General features: G+C 40.9%; 1 protein-coding gene across 3 annotated transcripts in view; it reads left to right on the forward strand.

Moving 5' to 3' along the window:
* Nucleotides 1-24,922, forward strand: part of cadm3 (cell adhesion molecule 3) — a 134,460-nt gene that overhangs the window by 81,179 nt on the left and 28,359 nt on the right. For all 3 annotated transcript variants that reach the window (XM_074688710.1, XM_074688708.1, XM_074688707.1), the window contains exons 4-5: nucleotides 2,519-2,671; nucleotides 11,659-11,796. In XM_074688710.1, the coding sequence (XP_074544811.1) occupies nucleotides 2,519-2,671; nucleotides 11,659-11,796 (291 nt within the window). The remainder of the gene's footprint in view (nucleotides 1-2,518; nucleotides 2,672-11,658; nucleotides 11,797-24,922) is intronic.

Below are 24,922 nucleotides of genomic sequence, written 5' to 3' on the forward strand. Positions count from 1 at the left end.
TTTAAACTTCCAGCTCTTGTGATTCAGATTTGGGACTGTGAGATTAAAACAGGGCCACCACCACTCAACACCTCAAAGAAAAGTCTTCAGGACAACCTACCATATCTACTTCATCACTGTAGTTTCTTCTGTATCTGCTTTCTGTTTAATCTGGATGTTAAGTCCTCCTGGGCTGGGTGGCGTAAGAGAACAAAGGTGGTAAACCTTTTGAGAAAGGGAGACGGGTAGACATTTCGATAGACAGATAGAAAGGCAGTCAGACAGACAGACAGACAGACAGCAATCACAGAGCACAAACACCGCAGAGGTCAACGCTATCACGGAAACGAGCGGTTATTTCGTAGCATTTCATCATCATCATCTATCTTGGTCGCTTGCGCTCTCTCTCCCTCTTTCATGGCTGGATTTCTCATTGATGACAAAGCCATTTATGTCTCTCTTATGTTCCCCCTCGCCTCCCTCCTCTTCATCTTCCTCCTCCCCCACCCATTCCTCACTGTCTCCCTCATGCTCCTTGCTATTTATGCATCCTCTGTTTTATACCTCTCCCTTTCTCTTTCTCACACTTCCTTTCGTCTCTCATTCTCATTTTGTGTCTTCTCTCTTTTTACTCCCCTCTTTGTCTTGTTCGCACTCACATCTCAGCTATTTTTTCCTTCTTTCTCTCCCCTGGTCTTCATCACCCCTCCTCCTGCTCCTCTCCCTCTCCCTCTTACATCATTTTCTCTCTAAACACCTCTCCCCCTCCCTCCTCTTTCTCCTTTCCATTTTACCTTTCTCTTTTCCCATGATTTAAATTCTGCACATCATCTTTCTTACTTTCCTCTTTACCTCTTACTCTGCCCTACCCATCTTTGCTCGCTCCTTCCCTATTTTCCTCACTACACCCCCGTACACCTCATTTTCCCTTCCATTGTTTCCTTCCCTACTTTCTCCAACTTGTGCCTTCTGAATTCTCCCTTTTTACTCCTCTTACATCTTTTTCTCCTTTTTTTCCAATTCTCCTGCTCTTCACCCTATCTTTTCTTCATCTTTTCTTCCAATTCCTTTTCCCCCTCTACCCTGTTCCCTCCACAATCTTTTCTCAATCTTTCTCCTTCACCTCTGCCACATTCCCTCGTTTCATCCTTTCATCTCCTGAACCCTTACTCCACGATCTCACCTCCCTCTAACCTCCAATCTTTCATCTTCATCCTTGCTTCACCTAACTCCTCTTTATCCATCCTCCATGTCCTTCTCACCTCTGTCCCTTCAGGCTTCTTCCAACACCCTTTCATCCTCTCATGTGTCCTTCTCATGTCTTCTTTTTTTTTTGCTCCTGTCCTTCTCCCCTCTGTTTTATGTTACATGTTTTTTCTCGCCTTCTCCTAACTCCTCAAACTACTTAAAGGGGCTTTGGGGAGTTTGACAATGATCTTGAAAAAGTCTCCTTTCTAGATGTATGCCTGATATTTATCCACACTTTAAAATGAGATTATCAGCACCATTATTGCTGGTTACGGGTCATTTTAAATGACGTCTTCTTTCATTTGGGTCATTCAGAACCAAATTGCTCTACGGCACATCAAGGTCTCTATGACAACACCATGCCGGCTGACGAAGTTTAGTTGTGAGAAGAGATAAAACACTGAGATCTGTGTTTGTCTCAGCTGAAAAAAAATTCTGTGATTAATTTTGTAGTGATGGTGGACACAGGAGCCTGACTGTCAGACAGAAAAAGGACAGAAGAGCAGAAGAAAGCTAAAGGGGAGAGTGATACAGCCCAAGCTAAAGGCTAATTAGCCTTTAGCTCTGGCTGTATCACTCTATAACACAGGGGCTTAACTGTTAGTGATAATGTTGCCTCCAACCCACAGTCAGCAGTTATTCTGCAGTGGTCTGTTCAAACTTGAGAGTCTATCAATAAAATGAAGAGTGAGGTTACGTTAGCTTTGACTGGTAGATGACTGGCAGGACATAGCTAACCAGGATCTACTAACGTTTCACATTACGGACATGTCTTAGAGCACCAGGCTGTCATCTGGGCTAAATATAAATGGCTACGAAACTATTTACAAACTGACAGTGTTTACTTGTTGTAACGTTAACCTACAGATGCGCCAGAGAAGCTGACTGACATAAAGCTGGCTGCTACATTAGCTTGATGTCATGTTTCAAACTGTAGTGCCACATAACTGTTCTGTTGAGTCCCTTATCTTGACACGTGGTCTTGAACAAAGAAAATCTGTTTTGATCCGATCTCCATTTATTTACAAAACAAACACACGCCTCACTAAAAGTAATTTACAACAGTGGACTCTGGGCCACAAGGTGGTGAGGGACTGCAATCAAAACAGATCCTCCTCATAGCATCTTTAAACTTGTATGAGAAGCAAACAAACAAAATGAATGACTCAATGCTTTGTTGAGAAACTCTGGAAAACTCTTCTTATATCTTCTTCTCGTATAACTTTGAAATAAGACCAATCATATGAGCGTATTTGTCATTTTTGATGTTGTTTTTCTCTCCTTCCTGCAGCGCTGAGAGATAACCGCATCCAGCTCCGAAGCTCCACAGCCACTGAGCTCTCCATCACCATTGGAGAAGTGCAGCTGGCCGACGAGGGCGAATACACCTGCTCCATCTTCACCATGCCGGTCCGCACTGCCCGAGCCACCGTCACTGTACTAGGTGGGTCACACACACACACACAAACACACACTTGAATGCACAGCACACATTCACTCATAAAACATGCAGCACTTTGGGGAAAATCTATCACACTTGTTTACCAAAACTAGAGAACGCAGCCCTTGAAACATACCGTTGGGAAACTGTTGCAGGAGATGCTCCTGAAAAAAAAGCGAGTGTTTTGCGTTCTATTTTAATTGTAGAATTCCCCCACACAACCTTTCTTCATCCTCTCGTCCTTGAAGGAGGATCCCTCTCTGTGAGGCCCATCCCAAGGTTGCCTCAGATTTTTCTTCCCTATGAAGAGTTCTCTAAAAATCTGTCTCTTCTCGCCGAGACTCCGTGGTGCAGATTGACATTCCTGCCTTCTTTGTGTTCATACTCAGACACGTCTCCTTTGAGACTGATTGACGGCTGTGAAAATCAGTTTGAGTGCAGTCGATCTTCATTTCTCCAAAAACCCGTAGGATTTGACAAATAGAAATGGATGACTCGGAAGCTTCTGGCATCTTTTCTGACTCTCTCCTCTCTTGTCGTGTTGTTTGGGACAATTTTACAACAATGTCTACTTTTATACTGCCTGCCATCTTTAGACTGCACACAGAAAGTGTGGAAATATGGCTCAAATTCACCTTGAAACACCGCTGAGGCATTGTGTCAGCCTGACCTACCCTGCAGAGTGGAGCCTCTCTCAGAGCAGAAGGAAGTTTGACCCTGTGGAAGTTTGTTGTAAGTGTCACATTCAGGAGAGGCTGCCTGTTGGCAGAAGGCAAAGTGCTGGTCAGTTTCTCAGTTATATAAAGTTAGAGGGCTTACGAAGGACAGAGGTGAAAAAAAGGACTGCAATCAATGAAGCAAAGGCTAGAAGAAGCTGACTTTTAGTCTACTGTACTGTAAAGCTGCAGCACACTGGGTCCTGTTGTACATGAATCCATAAAAACCATCATCACGAAGCCTGATTATGTCTTATCATTACCTCCTGTAGGAGAGTGTCACATGTGTTCAGTCACATTTATTAAATGTACATTTCATCTTATGTCATCGTCATCTCCTTGCACATACACAAGGTTGATGTAGCACTGAGTGTCCCTGATGGAATTCCTCTCTGTATGGGAGTAGAACTAATTAGCATAAACAAAGGATGAAAAATTCAGATTATTTAAGATATAAAATGAGGCTGGAATGTCTTTGAAGTAAAATCCAAATGAGAAGTGATACAAATACCACGTGATAAAAAATGTAACAGTTAACGAGACTCAATACCACAACATGATACCATATGATACAAGGCAATTAAACACAGTATATGATGTGATATGATACAATAAGAGGCATTTGCCATATGACACAATACTATGTGATATGGTACTACAATACAAATACTCAGATCCCCTTTACAGTTTTTCTTAGTTGCTTTGGTCCATTTCTTGAATCATCCTCGCCATTTGCAAAACAGTAAGTGCAATCATCAAAACAGTTTGTACGAATAGCAAAACACCATGGGTTCTGCAAAAGCTAGTCTTTAGCTCAAAATTCTTCAAAAGTTCATCCTTCAAAAGTAAATATCTGTGTCAGTGAACATGTCAGTGCATCAGAATGTCGAGTCCTTGTATCATTGTGTATGAATAGGACAGTCAGAGTGAACTCTAGAAGGACGTTTTGATGTAAACTATGCCTAAAGTTTTGATGACAGTTATTGTAAATTGTAAGTTACATCTTAGTGTACGTGGGAGATTGATTGCAAGAGACTGGACAAAATTAGCATTTTTGCTCTCACTGTTTGTGCTGTAAGTTGTTGACTGACCCCATCATTATGATGCTGAAAGGAGAAGAAGGTGCTGCATAGCACAAAGAAAAACAAATAACAAAAGTAGAAATGTGAACATAGATAAGTCTCTTTAGGGAAAACTGTTCATGCAGTGCTGCGGGACTTACAGGTCAGTGCAGTCTTCCTACACCTCCTTATGTTCCTGTATGCTGGGCCACAAATTCTCAACCACATCACAACAAAGATCTTCTCTGTCCACAAAAAATCGGAATAAATTACCAAACTAGGCCTTTGTAACCTTATGATTGAGAATGATTTTGATTGAGAACCTGGTGCACGAGTGTGATAGATCTTTATTGTCCTTGTACAGGAAATTTATTGCCACTGTACAGAGGAAAGTTCACATACATACCTACCAGTTGATGCTTCATGAGATGCATGTTTAAGCTATTTTAGAAAACTGGTTTGTTATTGGTTGATCTGATGCTTTCCATTTGTTAGAGACAGTCAAGATTGACCAGGGATTAATTCAACAACCCAGACAGATTTTGCAAATAAGTCCAATGGAAATGTGTGGAATGCGATGATCTCATAACTAAATGTTGGGGTGGGTGAGACTATTCAACAATGACCCCTGATAATCCATTTTGATCGACATGACATAAACAATTGATAATGTAGGAAACAGCAGATAATTGTACAGAATCATTTGCATGGATATCACAAAGCATTTGCAAATTGTTCAAAGAAATGAGAAACTGCTTTTTTTACTGTGCACAAGTGAAACAATGATGTGAAGATTTAACAAGTTTTGTAGTTTTGAGAATTTCAACTCTGCCAATTCTGGCCGAGGAAATGAACCAAAGCAACTGAGAAAAACTGTAAGTGAAAAATCAGATACTGTCCGTTTTTGGTTTAAGTTATCCTAACTTATTCTCTTTGCTGAATCACTTTTAGGCTAGCAGACATATGTAGGAGGTTGGAGTGGGTAAAATCTATAATGAAAAGGATAAAAATGGTTCTTAAATAAAATGAAATATAATTACATGTATAAGTAATCCTGAACATAGTCCCTTTCCTGTAGCGCATTGTTGTGACCCCCTGGCCTCCACAGCCATGATGTGTTGATCCAGTCTGATCCAGATCTTTGCTTATAGAATTAACCTTTCTGTAAGGTTACGACCTGGTATAACTCTTGTGAGGAGATAAACCTGCTCCACTCATCTCCTTTGAGATGGATGTTATCACCTATGTGTGTGACACTTCCCTGCAGCCTGCCATAAATTGCGGTCAGCACTGAGCAGGCCTGTTTATTGATCGGATATTGGGCTAATCGGTTTTAGGCTGCCACAGACCGTCTTTCAAGTATTGATTTTTATTAGTCGAGTTGTTATTGTCCCCCCATGTCGGTTTATTCTGGCTGTATCTCATGGTTTCACTTGATGATGAGAACAAAGCAATGTGCTTGGCAACAGTGTAATGCACCAACTAATGGCAGCACAACCACAATAGAGACTGAGAGTATGCACAGGAGAGACAGCTGGTCGGTGTTCCTGGGAGGTTGCGGTGGACAGATTATAGCCAGCATTTTAAGGCCCCCGGTGCCACTTTTAAATTGCTGTGTAATGGAATTGAGTCATTCTTGGTGCTGATCATGAAAAATCCCCATCCATTTACTCAACAAACAGGCTTCAATTTGACGTACTTGTAATCTTATTTGTGATATTTAGCCGTGTTCTTTTTTTCCAACTTGTTTTTCATGTTCTCTCAGCTTTTCTAATTCAATTCAGCATCATTTGCCAACAAATTGTTGGATGAAAACCGAGCTGCACAGTATTTCTGCCTGATTTCCTTTGAAAATACACTTAGTGGAAACAAGAGATGCTAAATTTTGAAATGTGGGGTGGAGCAGAGTGGGCCATGTTTACAACAGCTCACTATTGACTGAAAGTTGACAAGGTTGTTGCCCAAATTTGAGGTTTGTCAGTCAACAGCTGTGGCAGCATCCTTGAATCAACCATTTAGTTGATATTTATTCAAATGTTTTGGCAGCGCTGCAAGGTGTATTGAAAAGGATTCAATGTAGTCACTGTGGACAACAGCCGGAGCAAAACGCCTGCAATGTTAATGTGATGCTTGTGTGACGGGGGAGGGGATTTTGTGTTTGTGTGGAGCAAGGGTGAAGGCGGTCTACATTAGCTCTAAATCAAGATGAGAATCACTCCTCCGTTTTTTCTTTTCAATCAGCAAATTGTGATTCAAGATTTTTTCCACGCGCTGTAATTGACAGCTGTGACACTGTATTCTGCTTCCATAAATATTTCATGACCCCTGAGAGGGAGCCAAAGCATTAAAAATGTATGGTAAAATGTCGAAAATGCACAGGCCCCTACGGGGAAATCAGCCAAAGATACCCAGTTTTGGCACAGCGGTGTTCATGCGTATGTTTTATTCCTGCTTTGACATGAGCAGTGTTTTGATAGGCACACACACAAACACGCGCAGGCGTATCACAGCTGAGTGTGGTCAGTGAGAGATGCCTGCATGTCTGTTGAGCTAAAATGTGTGTCATGTCTCTGTGCTCTCACTCCTGAGCTAAGCAGAGAATAATTTATAATAGCTTTATTCTCTTTTCTTCTGCTTGTAGGAGAAGGGTCTCGACAGGGCTTCTCCAACAGTTCTGTATGTGCAGTGTTATTCCCTCATTAATATTCAATGCTCCTTTACAGCCAGAGAGCTTCCGCACACAGAGCACTACATCAAATAGTGCCGTATTAAAAAATTGACCATGTTTTTATTTTTTTGATCTATACCTGGTTCTCCTCTCTGAACTTTAAATCGATGTTTTCCTTTCTACGTCTTTTCATCTATCTATCTATCTATCTATCTATCTATCTATCTATCTATCTATCTATCTATCTATCTATCTATCTATCTATCTATCTATCTATCTATCTATCTATCTATCTATCTATCTAAGAACTTAATTGTCATTGTAACAAGTACAACGAAATTGAAGTCACAGCAGCAATCAAGAAAACAAAAGTAAGAAAGTGTATAGAAAATGCAAAAAGGTCCGCAAGAAAATAGATGATGACAGATTGTCCATCATTCTCCAGTTCAGCCAGCCTCCACCTCCACAGGGTCCAGGACTGAGCTTCTTCAGTCATGCTCCATCTCTGTCTCCTGGATCCTGTCTGCTCACAGCAGGTGAAGCTCTTCCAACATGGTGTTGGTGTCTGATGTTAGCTCCATTAGCCATGTCTGTGAATAGCATGATGCTACTCTGCCCTCTGGTATCCCCTCTGTTGCTGGGTTAGCACGGCTAGCTCGTCCATCTTATTGGAGATAGATCTTATGTTCCCAATAATGATGAATGGAAGGACAGGTTGATGGCGTCACTTCTTAGCTCACACCTGAGAACCAGCACGTCATCCTCACCTCCTTCTCCTCACTTGTAGGGAAACATCAGGTCTTGCACCAGTTAGCATTGACATGCTACAGGCTACTAACAGCTGAGTTCACATGTAAACAATGCAGCCATGGTTACATGTAGGATCTCCAGACAAACACAGGAGAAAAAGTAGTAAAAATATCACTGAAGCCACAAAATGTTTGGTGTCCATGACCAACAAATGAGCCACACAAAGTAATGATCTACTCCAAATACAAAGATTACGAAAAAGAGACGAAAAAAATTACAAGAAACGAAGAGAGAGCCGCTGCATCTATCTATCTATCTATCTATCTATCTATCTATCTATCTATCTATCTATCTATCTATCTATCTATCTATCTATCTATCTATCTATCTATCTATCTATCTACATTCCCTCATTTTTCTCTTTCTTACCTGCCAAGCTCTTTTTCTGATTGATTTATCATCTGTCACTTCTCTCTGTCCTTTTCTTTACCTCTATCCCTCCATCAGTCCATGGACCCTCTGTGTCACAGAGATGTCATCTTTAAAATATAAAAACCCAATATATGATATGGAATCCTGTCACTTATAATAAAACTTTCCAATTTCACTCCTCCTTCATTCCTCAGTCTTCCCTCCCCTTCCTATCATTCCTTTCTCTTTCTGCTTTCTTCTTTCTTTCTTTCTCTCTGAGCTTGTGCTGATATAGAAGTTGTCCTCTCTTTTTTTAATCTCTCCCTCCTCTTCCCACCACTCTCCCTCTCCTCTCCTAATGAAGGCGGTATGTGGTAACAGAAAACTGAATGTTCTCCTTTCCCAAAGCAGAACGAGGATAAATCCATCCAACACTTTGAGAAAAAAAATGCCACCCACAGCGACTCCAGATTGAAGGACAGCGAGGGAAGTTTAATTTTTGTCTTTGCTGCTTTTCCACCGTAAAGAGAAAAAGACAAAGAAAAGAACGTTCAGCGTGTCTGTGTTCTCCTACCTCTGCGTGTGCTCCAAGTTCACACAGTAATTAAGCTTTGGTGTTTGTTGTTGTAAATGATCCGTCTGATTCTGGAAGAACACCTCAGGGAGAGGGAAGATGTACCGTGAAATTTTGGTTTGGCTGGAGGTCTCTCACTCGGCTGAAGTCATTTTGAACCTGACCTCATTTCATCCTTCTGTCCCTCTCAGTTTTTCTTTCAAACTATCAAACGAGGCTTCAGTGCCCTCCTAAAAACCATTAAGTCTGACTGAGTCACTCTAACTCCCATCTTGGCTTTTAACTAATGAATTCTGGGAGTCTTATTTAATAATCCGAGCAAAATTTAATTTCCATGACATTTTGAACTGACCTGAAGTACAGAGAGCCAGCCGTCGCACAGTTTTATTTACCAGACTGATTTGAAATGTAGAAGTGACGGGGCTGTCGGAGTTAATGCAGACCTCATGCTGCTGATTTTTAAGCAATAACACATAATTATTTTTCTCATTGAATTAATTGGATTTCCATGTTCATCTCAGCGGGCAGCCATGCCTCCCTCAAGGATTCAACTGCATATATGTAGAAATAAATACTTAATATGTTTGCCATGAGTTGTGTTTGGATCTTAATCTAATGAAAGAGTTCATTATTCATTTATGGGGGTACTTATTGTCTCCACATTAAGCTCCTGCAGATGCTGCTGTTAGATTTGGGGTTTTACTTAAGCTGGGATTTTAAACATTTCAGTCATTTAAGTATAACAGAGAAAATCTGCAAACATGCCACGACTCTTATTTACATAAATAACAAAGAAACCCAGATCACTTTCACCTGTTAGACCTTAAAACCAGCAAAGGTTTGAAACAATTAAAATTTTATATAGCTTATCAGGATATTTGAATAAACCATGAAAACTGGAATTTAAGTTGCACATCTATGGAAGTGGAGTCAAACCAAAAGATTCAACAATGTACAGTTTCTGTGCATATGTGTAACTCTTCATAGTACCTGGTGGTTAACCTCAGCCAAACCACTGCAACACACCAGATGCGTCTCCACTGCAGCACGGCTCTGTGGCTGGTCTGGTAGGTCGCAGATTATATGCAGTCATCTTATTTTTGCTGGAACTGTGGCCCATAAGTTCAGCGTAAGGAAGATGAAGCAGGACAGGAAGTTGTGATGGGAAACTACTTAAAAACACCCAGTGACTTTCAAAATAAAACAAACCGTGCCAAAACCACATCGTGTTTAGCTTGGCTACAATGACAAACGGACATAATGTGCTGAGCCAGACCAGGAGTCAAGAAGGTTTGAGGTTTCACAGCCCAACATGAATGAAGAGAGACTTATCAATGGAGTGGGGAGTGCAGGAACTTCTTGGTCTCGTGGCTCAAGCTGTTTGTCAGTCATGTGACCTGCCGGACTGAAGGGACAGCTGGTGTGAGTTGACGAACACAGTCAACATGCACCGGGGCAGAGTTGGACTGCAGTCTTGCAAAGACTCTCACTGTCCACTCTTTCAATTAAGGCTGCAAAATTCTCGGAACTGTAACGTCAAGGAAGTTTTGATAAAACATTCAGAATATTTCCAAATTTCCCAAGCTTAGCTTCCCATGGATTTTTTTTAAAGAAATGTTCTGCCCCTTTGGTTAATGCTTGAATGGTACATCTCACTTTTGATGTTGTCTCTTCCCCAGTAACAAATGAATATCTGCTTCCCACACCAGCAGTTTGGAACTGATGAGGCTTCTCAGATGAGAGGCGAAACATCTTCCCAAACTCTACACGGTCCAGTTGTCGTGTTTTTTTTTCAGCATTCGGAATATGTCTCACTTTGTATCCAGCAGGCTTTGGGCAGGGTTAAAGAATCCAGAATTTCTGTTAGAGCTCATTTTTAACTTCACTGTCAACAGATCTGTTAGGAAGCAACATCTGCTCTTTATTTCTGCATTTGTCACTGTCGTTTAAAGTTTGAGTGTCTGCACACACATGAAAAAAAAAAAGCTGTTGACTTTTTTGTGAATCCTCATCATACCCTACTGTGCAGACATTTTGCTACAAGCAGTCTGATGTGAGTCTGGGAGTATTCGATCCGTTCCTCAGAAGCTGTTACAAATAGCCAATGAGGAAATGATTCACATTACTGGTTTATGATCTGCCACCACGATGGTTCATGTGCGGTTAGTCAGAGCACCAATAAACCCTCTCACTCTTAAATATGCGGTCATGGACCAGAGAAACAGACTCTTGGTATAAAATCCAGTTCCAACAGGGATCTCAAGTATCAACCCCTCAACCTTACCCTGTATTTTTTGAGTTTTTCTGGTGCTTTTCCAACATTTAACGATGCCCTTCTTTGCTTTCGAGACACCGTCGTCATTATCCGGACAACTTTAAGTGGTTTCCTGTCCGTGTAAAACTCTGATATCCGAGTGCACCTGGCCTGATGGACACTGATGAGGAGACAGCAGGTTTGATGCCGGATGAAGGTCAGAAGCGGTAGAGGAATTTCAGCAGCTGTGCAGCAACTCCGGACCATTTTTAGGGCAAATCATTGCAAACTTACATCATTATTTTTCTCTCTCCAAGCTGTTCTGTGTCTGAGCTTTTAGAATCGACCAAATAAATTTGTGCTCGTCTGTGATACTGAGGGTGCTGTGTCAAATCTTGCTGTTACTTTTTTTCCCCCACATTTTGACACATGTTTGTAAAAATGTGCTACTTGGTTAGAGCTCAGCCATGAGCCTTGACCTCTTTCGCTTTTCTCTGGCTACAAGGTGAGCGCCACAGGATAAAAGTTTTCCCTCTTTTTCTCTCTCCTTCTCTAGGTGTGCCCGGTAAACCTCAGATCTCAGGCTTTGAGAATGCAGTGCCCGAGGGGGGCAAAGTCACCCTGACCTGCACCAGCACCGGCAGTAAACCCCCCGCCAGGCTGCGCTGGTACCGAGGAGACCAGGAGCTGGAGGGTGAGGCACACAATGAGTGTGTGAGGATGCAGTGTGTGTGTGTGTGTTTGCAATGTGGGGTCAGGAAAAATGTGTTGGCCGTGTCTGTTGTTGTTGTACTCATGCTGGATCTGAGTGTGTGGTAAGGAAAGTGTATGGGTGTGGTTGTGTGTGTAACTGCAAGGATATTCCGCAGGAATGCGAGGATGTGGTTTGTGCTTGTGTGTGCATTTATGTGCGTGCCTTTTTAGGCCTGCAGCAAGTGTTTGTGTGATCCTGCAGAAATAAGTGTGTGTGAGGACTTGTGTCTGTTTTTGATTGTGTGCGTTTGTGAGCTTGTGTGGGTTCAATCCTGCTGTGTGTGTGTAGCGTCCTTGCCACGTTGCCTGCTGTCGCTCCGCGTGGCCTGAAAGATCATGCTGTTTGTGTGTGTGTGAATGGAGAAAAGGCATGCTGTGAGTGTGTTTGAGCCCTTCTCTCCCATCACTTCTTCACGACCTGATCCTTTAAATTAATTCCCATGCATGCATCCGAGAGCTGTGTGTGTGTTTGCTTTTATTGTTTTCTTTATGTGTGTGTGTTTGTGTGTTGATGCTGAGCTTATTTCTGCATCTGTGTGTGTGTGTGTGTGCTTGGCTGTGCGTGTGTGAGTGTGTGTGTGTATATCATCCACTGAGGCTGCAATGTATCTGCAAACGAGAGCGACACAACAGAGAGCGCAAGATATACAGCGTGGGTCGGATCGAGCCGGGGATAACGGCAGAATCCGGCAATAAAAAGGAGGGCGGAGGAGAGGATGAAGGGATGAGGCCGAACAGAGAAACAGAGATAGGGAGAGCTTTGCATGGGGTCAGACTGCCTGGTCTTTTGTTACTGATAAACAAGAGGAATGAACAGGAAAGAGGAAGAGAAATGGAGCGCGCAGGGGGGATGTCATGGGAGGACAAATTAACTGGCTTTCTTCTTACAGATAAACTAAAAATCAAGGAAACGATCGACAGCCTCTGACTCACACCACTGGTATTGGCAGTGGTAGCCTTTCTTCAAATCACGCCTGTGTTTCCTGTAACCCCCCACCCCCCACCCCACCCTGCCTTTTCTCATTTTTGTTTACCTCATCAGTCAAAGGTTTTCTGTTTTGCTTTACCGAGCAGAACAAACATGTCGGAAGTGTTGTTTCTGTCGCCCTTTTGCTCCCTCCACCATCTGCCATCACCACAAACTCTTATACCCTTTAAGCTCTGTTTGCACAGGCAGAACAGCACCCTCTATCTGTTTGTAAAGCTTTCCAGATGTCCCGCTAAATCTTAAGACCACAAACTGCTAGATCATGGTCAGAGGCCTTTTCTTCTGCAATTACACTAATATGATACGATGATATAATGTGATAGATATTTATTGATGTGGAAATGCTACACTCAGGCTTTGTAATGCAAAAATGCCTGTCGCTTGTCCTGACGCCTCGGCAGTGTTGGTGTTTGCTATAATTATGGATTGAAATGAATCGAAAGAATGGACTGAAGCTACAAAGAGATGGGAGAGGAATAGGAAAGCTGGCTGCCTGAGGACAAATTATCTGGTCTTTTTGTTGCTGAAAAGCTGAGAACAGGAGACAGAGGGGAAGAGGAGTCTGGAGATTGTTGCTTTTTAAAGTGATCAGATTTTTGTTTAAAGGGTCAGCTCACCCAGAACACGAAAAGATGTCTTTTTCCTCTTACCTGTTATAGCATCCAGCCACGCTGTTATACTCTTGAGATTTGTGCCGACGATACAATATAATGGAGGTGAATGCAATTTTGTTTGTGCAGCACACAACATTGAAAGGTTTCATTTAAAAAATTCTGCTGCAGTACGTCTCCCCAGAAACAATGTTTTGATCGCTCAGGATAACCTCGCTCAGTGTGGGGAGATTTCACAGGAACTATCTCTGCTGAAGAAATAGTTCTTTGCCAAGGAGATATGTTTATGTTGGACTTGGCTGCACTTCATGATTTACATCAGGTGCCAATTCATTCAGCGCCACTCGGAGAGGAGAGTGCCCTTTATGTGGCAAGATGGAGGGAATGGGCTTTGAGGTGTGAGAGATAGATTGGTGTGTAGCACATTAATGAGTGATAATGATGCATGTGTTATTATCACACAGCTGTGTTAGTACTCAGCTCTGATTGGTCAACAATCTATGAAAACAGATACTATTCCTAAGGATCAATGCCAGAAACAACCTGGTCTGTTGAATCTACTGAAATGAGACCCAATATTTCACTTCTGTTGTCGCAAAAACTATGGGCAGCAGTTTAGCTCAGTCCAGGGACTTTGTTTTGTAACTGGAGGGTTGCTAACCCCCCAACTTCTTAGTGTTGTACATCCCTTTGGACAAAAGCATCTGCTAAGTAAAATTGTTCATTCATTCATTCATTCATTCATTCATTCATTCATTCATTCATTCATTCATTCATTTATTCATTCATTCATTCATTCATTTTCTATACCACTTTTCTATAAATTGTAAATTGTAAAAATTGTAGTTCACTTACAAAGCTGCTCTAAATGTGAGTCCAGGTCCTGCTCACCCTGTCATGGTTATGATTGGCACAGCCACCTGCTCACCGTACAAAGTCCCATGCAAATGTGATATATTTTAAATCAAGTCATGCTTGTTGCCACTGAGGCAAACGTGTTAGTGAACATTTTTAATGTCTAAGTTATTTAGCTTTTCTTTTCATGAGATAATTATTGAAAAGGCTTTTTTTTTGTTTGTTTTTATTGGAATTTGAACAAAATAAAACGTTTTCTTCCAGTTGTTGGAATTTGTATATTTGGTTCAATGGAAATATTTTAAACTTGTTAAGCATACAAGTTGTCTTATGTACTATAAAAAAATACAGTTGAGCAGGAGCTATTGTGAATCAAAAAAGAAAATCAAAGAGAAGAAGGGAACAGCTAGAGCAGGGGTCTGCAACCTTTACTTTCACAGGAGCCGTTTTTCCTCAGCTCACCTGGATTGAAGTCATTCAGGAGCCACAAAATCTACTTTATCTTCACAATAGAGACAAAAAAGTATATAAAATGGATACTTAATATCTAGTTAATAATTATCTACACCAGAATTTTTTTTTTTAAATAATGAAATTGTACATGTATTGACTTAGTTTTTTTCTTAGTTTTCAAAATATTTGCAAAAACAAATTAAATTTGCACTAGTTCTAAAATTTCAACAATTATGCAAAAAAAAGAGATTTCAAAAAATTGCAAAAAACTAAAAAGACAATTTGAACTTTAAAAAATTTGCAAAAATGTCATATTTTTTTAATTGTTTTTTTAATCAGTGTTAACCCCTTTAATCATCAATACCTTCTGTAAGAAAAAAAAAAAAAAAACTCTATGTCAGTAATATTTTTGAAGCTACAAAGGGCCACTGCAAAGGAGTCAAAGAGCTGCCTGAGGCTCCAGAGCCACAGGTTGAAGACCCTTGAGCTAGAGCCATAACCCAGAGCAGGTGGGCAAATGGTAAAGAGACTTGCTAACTAGCTAACCAACTTGCTATTTCTTCAAAATAATCAAAAATGTCCTTTAAGCAATATAAAGCTAGATGAGGAAAAAGAGATGGAAAATTACCCAAGATAAATGGGAAATTTAAATGGCTGCAGATACAGAAGTGTTGTAAGCTAAGGTTATAGCAGTGGTGTGCTAGCTAGTTTTAATATAAATAATTGTATTAATTCAGGTAAAACCATCACATTGGCCCAGAGTTTTTAGCCTGTCCAGCATGAATGGTTCAAACATCTGTCCATGAGAGAAAGATCCAAAAAGATTAACTTGAGACAAGCATGAAACCAGTGAAGTAACAGTTGGGTCAAAGTAACCCAAGCAGCTGTTCAGCTGGGGATGAATGAGTTTCAACTGCTCTGACCCAGAATAATCCACCCAGCAGTGAGTTCCTACAAATAACCCCACATGTTTTTTTAAGCTTCCCCATGCTCACATCTCATCAACAAGCTCCTAAGACTTTCTCTGTGCTTAATATTAAAGCACATTAGTCATTGTGTAACTCTTGCCGTGGCAATTCATTGACCCCAACACATCAGAGTTGTTTTTGTGGGGCTTAGGATTCTCATCCAGTCTCAGAATTTGGTGTAAATGAACTCGGCGTGGAAAACACAAGTTCTTCTTAGGTTTTGGGAGTGGTTATGGGAAAATGGCTCTGTAGTGCCCAACACAAAATCATGTATCATAACTATTGAAAGCTTCCCTGGGCATGTAGATTTACAGTAGTGATTGTAAGTTTTCCCATAATCCTTTGCTTAATGCAGCAATAAACTGTTCAGATATTTTAAAGTACATGGAGATTAAGTATGCTGGAAGTTGCTGCTTGCATTGGGTGTACGATCCAGAGATTTAAAACTTGGTTGTCAAACAAAAAAGAGCCTGAGGATTAAAATTTCTGAAGATCGTGATCAGTCCCTGAACGGCATGGCTGCTCAGCTCACTGAGTTTCATTGTCTTGTCATTAAAGACAAAGTCATCAAAGGGTTCAAACTGCCTTCAAACTTTATATGTTTGATATAAATCCTCATCAGCACTCATTTGCATGCTAATCGTCCATTTTCACAACAACTTTCAAAGAAACAATGCTTCTTGAATCACCGTTTTTGCACAAAAACAATGTTTTTTTGCCAATACAGTGCAAATAAATCACGGAATATATCAGCTTCAAATTACATCATCATAAAACATCCTAATTGAATGTAATCCAGGGTTCTGCTGAATAAATGGCCTTGTTTGCTACGGGTTGAATCCAAATTAACAGGGACCATTGGTTCTGTTTTGTTTAATTTGGATGAACCGACCCTTTGAAAAAAAATAGGAGAACAGAGAAAAATAGAGACAGACAGAGAGAGATTTGACGGAGATCAACTGGATGTGAATGATGGTGTGTTCGGGGCCTCGCCCAGCCGTCCTGACTCCAGACAACACCAATCAGTCATCGCTGGAACGCCACTCTCTCTTCCACACAAACAGCCCGTCGCTTCAGCACACAAACACTGGTAATGGACAGATGATAATCAAACACACACTCTGTCACACAGCGCTCATCTCCGGCTTGATAGCAGAAGAGCACCACAGGTCAGCGTGCTATTATTACAGCTTCTCAGTCATGCAGTTGTAGTCTGGGCATGTGTGTGTGTGTGTGTTTTGGATACACTGCTGCTCGCCACTGCTTCTCTGACAGCCTCAGTGACAGTAAAAGCAAAGAAGGACAGAGAGAGAAAGACGGGAATGAGGGCGACGCAGACGCAAAGAAAGTGTGTGTGTGCGTGCATGTGTGTGTGTTTGTGTGTGTGTGTGTGAGAAAGAGAATATGAGGGGCGCCTTGTATCAAGGAAGTGACAGTGAGGGTCTGCGGAGAAAACAGAGAACAGAGGGTGAGAGTGAATGAGCAGGAGTGTGTGTGTGTGCGTGTGTGTGTGTGTGTGTGTGTGTCAGGGTGCATGAAAATAGATGGAGACTGCAAAGATACAGAGTTATAGAAGTTTCAGAAATTTGATAGAAGTGAGAGACTGGAGGAGGAAAAGAGAGCAGACAGGGAATTAAGAAAACCACAGACGACGAAGAAGAAGAAGAAGTGAGGCGGCTTTGCGGCTGAATGGGAGCACAGACTGGGGGCAGAGGATGAAGAGAAAGGGGGACCAGTTTTGAAGGAGAGGGGGACGGGTGAGCGCAACAGGAGAGAGGAGAGGCTGACGAAATGGAGAGAGAAATCCGGAAAGAGGATTTAGATAGAGAGAGGAGAGGGGGGAGAGGAGGGGAGATGGAGGAGTGCGGGAAAGGGAGTGGTAATTGAGAAGAATGAAAGGCTAAGAGCTTTGAAGACTGTATTAGTTGTACTGTGTGAAAGGGCTATGGATCATTTAGTGACATCGATGTATTGGATTGGGGATAATGGGGATTTATGGTGGCAGTTAAGGCCATACCAGCTGAATACCGTCCCAAATTGTCATAATGCAGGACGAGGGGCGGGTGGTGAAGGGTACATGGGCGTGTGTCCATATGGAGCAACATAATGTAAGACAGGAGCCAGAAAGACGAGAGGTAGAATGAGACAGAAACCAGTGTTCAGATACTAAAAATAGCAGCAACGCGATGCAAAAATGACCCCTCACAAGTAAAAGTCCTTCATGAAATTTAACACCTCAGTCAAAGTACAGAATCTGCATCATTTGCTCAAAGAAGTAGAAGTTTCCTTTTTTGCATAGTGCTGCCTCAGAGACTTCTGTATAATTATGCATATTATATAACACCTGCCTTTTTTCAGCTTTAATAACGCCACACACAAAGTAGCTTTGAGCAATAAAAATGTTGAGGGCGAAATGTGAGCCTAAGAAGATTTGAAAATGAAGTGTTAACAGAATAAACAGATTTCACATAGCCTGGATTTGTTGTGTTTTTGTTTTTTTGTTTAAGGATGGAATACATTCAAGTCATGACTGTCACTGTTTCCCAAAGCTTAGAAGAACATCCTTGTTGAATCGGTTATTTTGTCACAGAGGGAAGATTCTGCAGTGATAGAGGAATGAAAAAAAGTGAAACATCAAATTTATTTTTTCTACAGCAAGTGAAGGCTGGACACTTTTCATTGATAGTATCCATTGATAGTATTCCTGAATCAGTTACCGGCAATATTTCTCTATCCGTAGGTTTATCAATTAACAGTATCAACATTTAATATGAAAGAGTAAAGCAAGAATGGACTGTATTCACATAACTCCTTCTCCAGTCCTCCGACCACTCAAAGTGCTTTTCTACATCACATTAACACCACATTCATACACTGATTGCAGAGGATGCTATGCAAAGCTCCCATCAGTATTAACTAATCCCATTCTCAAATCGAGCATACAGTCATCAGGGACAGCTTGGGGTTAAGTGTCTTGCAAAAGGACATTTTGTACCAGGGAGTTCAGTTCTGCTGTAAAAACAGATATGGCGATATGGGCTCTAGTAGAGTTACCTTGGCTGCTGTTTGTTTGAAACATGGATGTTGTCTCAGTGGCGTCACTTTTCGGTTTATGAGGCAGGATTTTGAAGGACAGAGTTGGCACTTGCAGCCAAAAAATGCTGACTCAGCCTAACTTTCAGTTTATGTAGCAAGAAGCGGAGTTAAGGCAGGCTCATAGACTGTATGATAAAAAGATGTGGTCTCTATGACATCACCCATCTGTTTCTGATACTGAGTTTTGAGGCCTATTGTTGTTGGAGTCATATTGAAAATGATTAACTCAACCTTGCTTTAGTTGGAGTGGTGTTGCCCATTTGCCAATGAGATGAGCTGTGAAAAACATCACCTATCAGCTGTTCAGACTTGACTCATATTATGCACCAGGCTGTAAGCATGTTTTTTTTTTTCTTTTGTTAAAAATCGTCTTTTTATAATTGGTGTGTGAATTTTGGTTCTTCCAGAGCCATCCTCAAGTGGACACTCTACAAACTGCAGTATTTTTTAGTATTTCTGCTTCAGCTTCATTTCCTGTAGCCTGAGGTTCTACCCAAGGCTTCTTCTCGTTAAAGGGAAGTTTTTCCTTGCCGTTGTAACTTGCTAAATGCTGCAAAGTGCTGTACTCGTGGTGGGTTAAGATGAGATAAGACTTTTTTTCTTGTCTTGATGTTGGGTTTTGTTGATAAATTAAAACTTTTAGACCTGTTAATGTTTTTGGAAAGCATCCTCAGATAATGTTTGTTATGTTTTAGTGCTATATAAATAAAGATAGATTGATTAATCAAAGTTACCGCTCTGTGCCAGTCAAGTCAGTTGGGGTGAAGTGTCTTAAGCCTTGTTCCACCAAGCGGTTCAGTTCTTGGTACAGCACGCATTTTTTGGTGTTTCCACTGACAGAACTCCAAATAGCCAAGACAAACCATCCCACTTTTTGAGACCCTTCTGTTGGGGTGCCAGACTAAATCAATCAACCCCAGAAGGTGGAGCAACAACACCACAGACTGATGATTGGTCAAAAGAACTGTTAGGGAATTGTCTTGGTGGCACACAGCCTTCTCAGAAAAGCTTGATTGCGCTTTGTAACCAAGAGCCATATGCCAGTCACAAAGAAGACAAGTTGAGGGATGTCTTTCAACTTTGCCCTTTGTTTACTGAGCTGCGTTTTTCTTCTTTGTTACATTAGTTAGCGGGGTACTCTGTGTCGCACTGTCATGGCGTCATGCTATTATGTAACTGACGCAGCTATCGGCACTCCACCTACCATGTGGGTGCACGGTTGGTGCTGGAACCGCAAATAGGATCAGGTTTAATTGATCCAACCCACACCAAAATGTACTGATCCAAACCAGACTGCTTGGTGAAAACAGGGCTTTACAGTAGGGCACTGTGTAAAAGGCTTTCATTATGGCCAGTTAGTCATATATCATACTATTAATTTCTTCAAAAAAATCCATCAATTAGTGTAAAGAAAAAGAGAATTGAGTTTTTCTGACCACACTCTTCACATGTGTATCCCTGCTGTATGAAACAGGCATTTTAACATGTGCATTGATGGGAATTCCCTTGACTTTTGGAGGCAGCCTCTAGTGGTCACTTGAGGAACTGCAGCTCTCAGTACTTCTGCAGTGGCCTAATTTTATAGCAAAGTTGATGCGTCTTATTTCGTTTCACTGTGTGTCTGAAATTGATAGCTTTGCAGTGTATTTTGAAAGCAGCATTTCCAGTGTAATACAAAGTGCTACTTGTTAAGTTCATCATGACTTTCACTGTGGAATAAATGGAGTGAAGTTAATGACACAGCGTTAGTATCTGTGCAGATGAAAAGCAAAGAATATGTAAATGTTATCAGTTTGAATGACCTTTACTGTTAGAAATAGGTCTATTTAACAGAGACATAGACAAAACCCCAGAATGATCTGCAGTTACACCCACCTGGGTATTCAGCGTTAGGTCTGATTCAATCTCTTCATCAATGAACTGACCTTCTATGAATGCCCCCTCACACACCCTGATCCGTTTAAAGCTGAAACCTGATGACCGTTTTCGATTATTTTAAAATCTTCCTCTTATCACAGCACACAGGGCTTTTCGCTGAGCGTGCACGGCTGTTTTCACTCACATTTGACTGTCCATTCACAGTCACTCATATTTCACACCTCACTCATGCCAAGTAGAAGTGCGGTCTTCTACTTCTGACGGCTGAGCGGCTTCACTGGAGTAGCCGGGGGTTAAGCTGCTTGTTCACTTGGCGAAGTTGTTGAATAATAATGAGTTTTACTCACTCATTTACTCTGCGTTCCCACCACGCGGTCTGACGGGGCTTTTTTCCTCATGTTTAAGCAGATTGAGATCTGCTGATGTGCTGCAGCTGACAATTTCTTGCTCCGGTATGAAATCCTTTTATTTTTGATTATTTTTTTTTTAGCTAAAGATACTGTGAAACTTCTCTGTTACAGTTTACTCAGACAAAAGTGACAACTTTATTTACCCATTGTATCCATTTAAGTGTCTGAAAACCCGAAGCAGTAAATGTCACATTCTAAAGGTCTTCAGTTTGACTTCTCGTCCTCACAACAATGTGAAACACAAAGAGGCTGCAAATACCCGCTTTTCAGAGATGGATCAAAGCTAATGATTTTTACACAATAAATGTCTGGAAATGACACATTGATTAAAGAAATCGTTACAAATAAAATGCTGTGAACTTGGCAAAGAAAGCAGAAAGTTCCACTGTTATTATTCTATTATAAGTAATCACTGCATAAGGATCATTTCTCCATTTAAAAAATGTTAATAAGGATGAATCATCCCACTCGCAGATCAATAGGTGTCAAGAATTTCCTTCCGCAATGAGTGTCACTCAGTCAAATTTGCATTAAAAACACACCAAGCCATCTCCTCCCACTGGCAGAGTCATTCCCTGGAATATAAAACCAACATTTTACATCTCATTAGCAGACTAAATGATTTCGGTTCCATCATCTAATCGATTAATTGACTAATTGTGCCAGCTCTAATGCAGAACCTATGTTCACGAGCACGCTCCTCCAGCCTTGAAGGCCCCACCAAGCGGGCTGCAGTAATTGCTGCATCCAGTTGTTTGATTCTCCTAATATGATTTTTATGGCGGATTGTACACTAGAGGTTTGAAGCATCAGCAGCACCGGAACCTCGCCTGCGTCCCATCACCACCTGGGGGGGAGTTAGTCTCAAGGTTGTTCCAGTTGCACACCTTTTTATTTGAAAAATTGGACTTTAAATAAAAAAAAAAAAAACGTGCAGGCTTCTTATTAAAATTTCAGCAGGAGTCGAGAGCATAGTGGAGCTAAAATATTAAAGGGGAAGAATGCTGCACATACACTTCTACTAATTGAATATTGATATTTATTTTAATGATTTAAAAGTCATTAAAATGATGACTTTGATGAAATGATATGTTTTTATATTTGCTGGATATCTTGGTGAGTGGTTTTAAAACTTTTGAACTGTTGCTAAAAAAATGTAATCAATGAATCGACATTCTAATAAAATAACCCAACCTGTTGGTTTACAATTTTGAATTTTCTTGCCTTTTCTTATTTAATTTAAATTTTTTAAGGAGATTTTGGTTAATTTAACGCACTTATCCCTTTATAACAGGCGAGGATCCACCCATAAATTATCGCAGCTACACCGGGGTTTAATTTATGTTAACAGATGTGTTCTGCTTCTTTTTAACAATGATCCACCTCCACTTTTTACACCTTTTATTTTACCTCTGCACACAGAGGACTAATCTTTTCATTATACCAAGCGTCTAACTTTTTTTTTTTTTAATGCACATTAATAAAACCTGCACTAATTGATTTTTTCACCCTCTCGGGAGCAGCAGAAACAAGCTTCGAGCAACATTTACATTTTATTGCCTTATAAAGTGGATATATGTGAACATGGTGCATTATCATTCATCTCCTTATGTACGAATCCAGCTGATAAGTAGCAGCATGATAGTTAATTTGGAGTCATGTTAATGTCAGCTTGATGAATGACAGTGCGGTGGGTTTTGCCCCCGGGAACAGGTAGTAACACTAATAGAGAAACAGAACAGAGAGGTTATGCAGGCTGAAAACCAAAACATTGAGCTCAAAGACACTAAAAACCCCATGATGGGGTCAGGTGATAACCCCCTGTTGCTGCAGAACCAAAACTGGTCTGTTGTCATATTTCCCTGCAGGCTTTTGTAAATGAGAATGAAAATATGTGAGAGATGGCTGGTTTACTGGGAAGAATTCATGGCTTGTATTTAAAAAGTGCTTTAGAAAGTAGTAGTAATAACATCACCAATGTATTCTGAGCAGGGGGTTATGCACTTAACAATTCTGACAGGGTGAGCAGGGCTACCAGCTAATTTGTTCAAATTCACATTAAACTGAACATTTAACATTTTTTTCTGCAAAAATATGTATATTGATATACTGTTCTCATTGTTTGTTTGGTGACTTTGTGGAGATCAGAAGCTCACCAGTTCTGCTTGTGGTGTCTGGATTGCAGGACGAGACGTTGCCTCACTTTTCTTGGAGGGCTCCAGTAGCTTCTCAGGCTTCTCTCACACTTGTGAAGAAATAACTGTTATTTCCTTACTCTTGAGACCAGTCGGAGATTGAAACTAACATTTTTTGTCATAGTAGCGACAGGCACAGGTGAAATGTGCAGGAACTCCTTTTCGTGTCCCTGGCACTGCTTTTTCTTAGAGAGTCACTGATTAATGTTGTGAGATTTGGACCAATGAGGGTCTAGTATTCAGAAGAGTCTGGTAAAAGATACTAAAGACGTTTTGTCATCTTGAAATCACTGCATTGAGACTGCAGCAGATAAGACTGGTAATGTCATCATCATAGTATTTGTCCTGTGTAAGCTAACTCCATGTTTCCACAAAAGAGGGCTTTAAAATAACTCACAACTTGCAAGTTGTTGATTAAATGATTAAACTAAAATTGAAATAGAGCTTTTGTTTCAAAACCAATCTGCAAATAAGATTTTTGTATTAAATCCAGGTTGTAGCCCTTCACATACTTTTCATTTTGTTGGTCAAACTTTGGAGCTGTTGCAGAGATTTCTGCCCCTATCCTGTCAGAGTGATGTAGAATAGACTACCATCATCTTTTTTCTGACTCACGGCAGTGAAAGTAACATTTTTAAAAATTCAACAGCACCCACTGTTTCCAGAAACAGTATTCTGGTTTACTGAGAATAATCCAGGAAAAGCAGGGACACACAGCTTCCATTAGAACAAAGTTTCTTTCAGAGGAATACTGTTCTCTGTGCAGCCGGCTCTGTGGATTATATGGAGTATTGATGACCCTGTTTCTGGAGTGAGATGGTGCTGTCGAGTATTTTTAAATTCATCTATAATTCTGTGTGAAACATCATCGCGCTCAAATGTGTATTGGTGTAGACAGAGAGATTTCAAACCTTGGATGAATTCAGAAATAATCCACAGGGCTCAGAGGCTTTTATTTGTTTCTATCAACAATTTGGGTAGACTGGCCCTTTAAGAGCAACAGAACCTGTTGCTGCCATCCTGAGCGATTTGCTTGTTGCTTTGCTCGCAGCAGCTGACATGCAAATCTTCCCTGATTATCTAATAATAAACTGAGGAAATGTGAATTATGAATAATTGTGCATCACTGCTATCCTGGGAAGAAAAGAGAGCCCTTTAAACTGACTGCGTCTTATTTTTCCCCCTTAATGAACGCCGTCGAGTCACTTCTACGACCCTTTGGGTCTGAAAACTTATTAAAGCTCAAATGCATGAGGTACACAGGAGTTGGTGAGTAAACAAACAGCATTTCTCCATTCCCTGGCCTGGTGTTTGGGACCCATGGTCTTTAATAAAGGCTGTATACTGTCTGTATTTGTGTGCTGATGGAGAAAAAGGGAAGAGAGAGAGGAAGGGAGATAGCAAGAGGAGGCAGACAGTGACGAAAAGACTCCTCTGAGTGGCGTGGGATTATTGAAATGCACCTGGAAAGTAAACTAATTTTCTCTGCGGGTCAGAGGACTGGTTATGGTAATAAAAGGAGAGATGTCATTAGATTCAGTGGTATTTGAAGAGTTCTCTGGAGGGGGAGGATGAGGAGGGAGGAAGAGGAGGAGGAGGTAGGAGGAGGAGAA

Source organism: Halichoeres trimaculatus, unplaced genomic scaffold (genome assembly GCF_033239565.1).
Source record: "Halichoeres trimaculatus isolate MK-OKI-2021-1 unplaced genomic scaffold, fHalTri1.1 fHalTri1_scaffold_15, whole genome shotgun sequence".
NCBI lineage: Eukaryota > Metazoa > Chordata > Actinopteri > Labriformes > Labridae > Halichoeres > Halichoeres trimaculatus.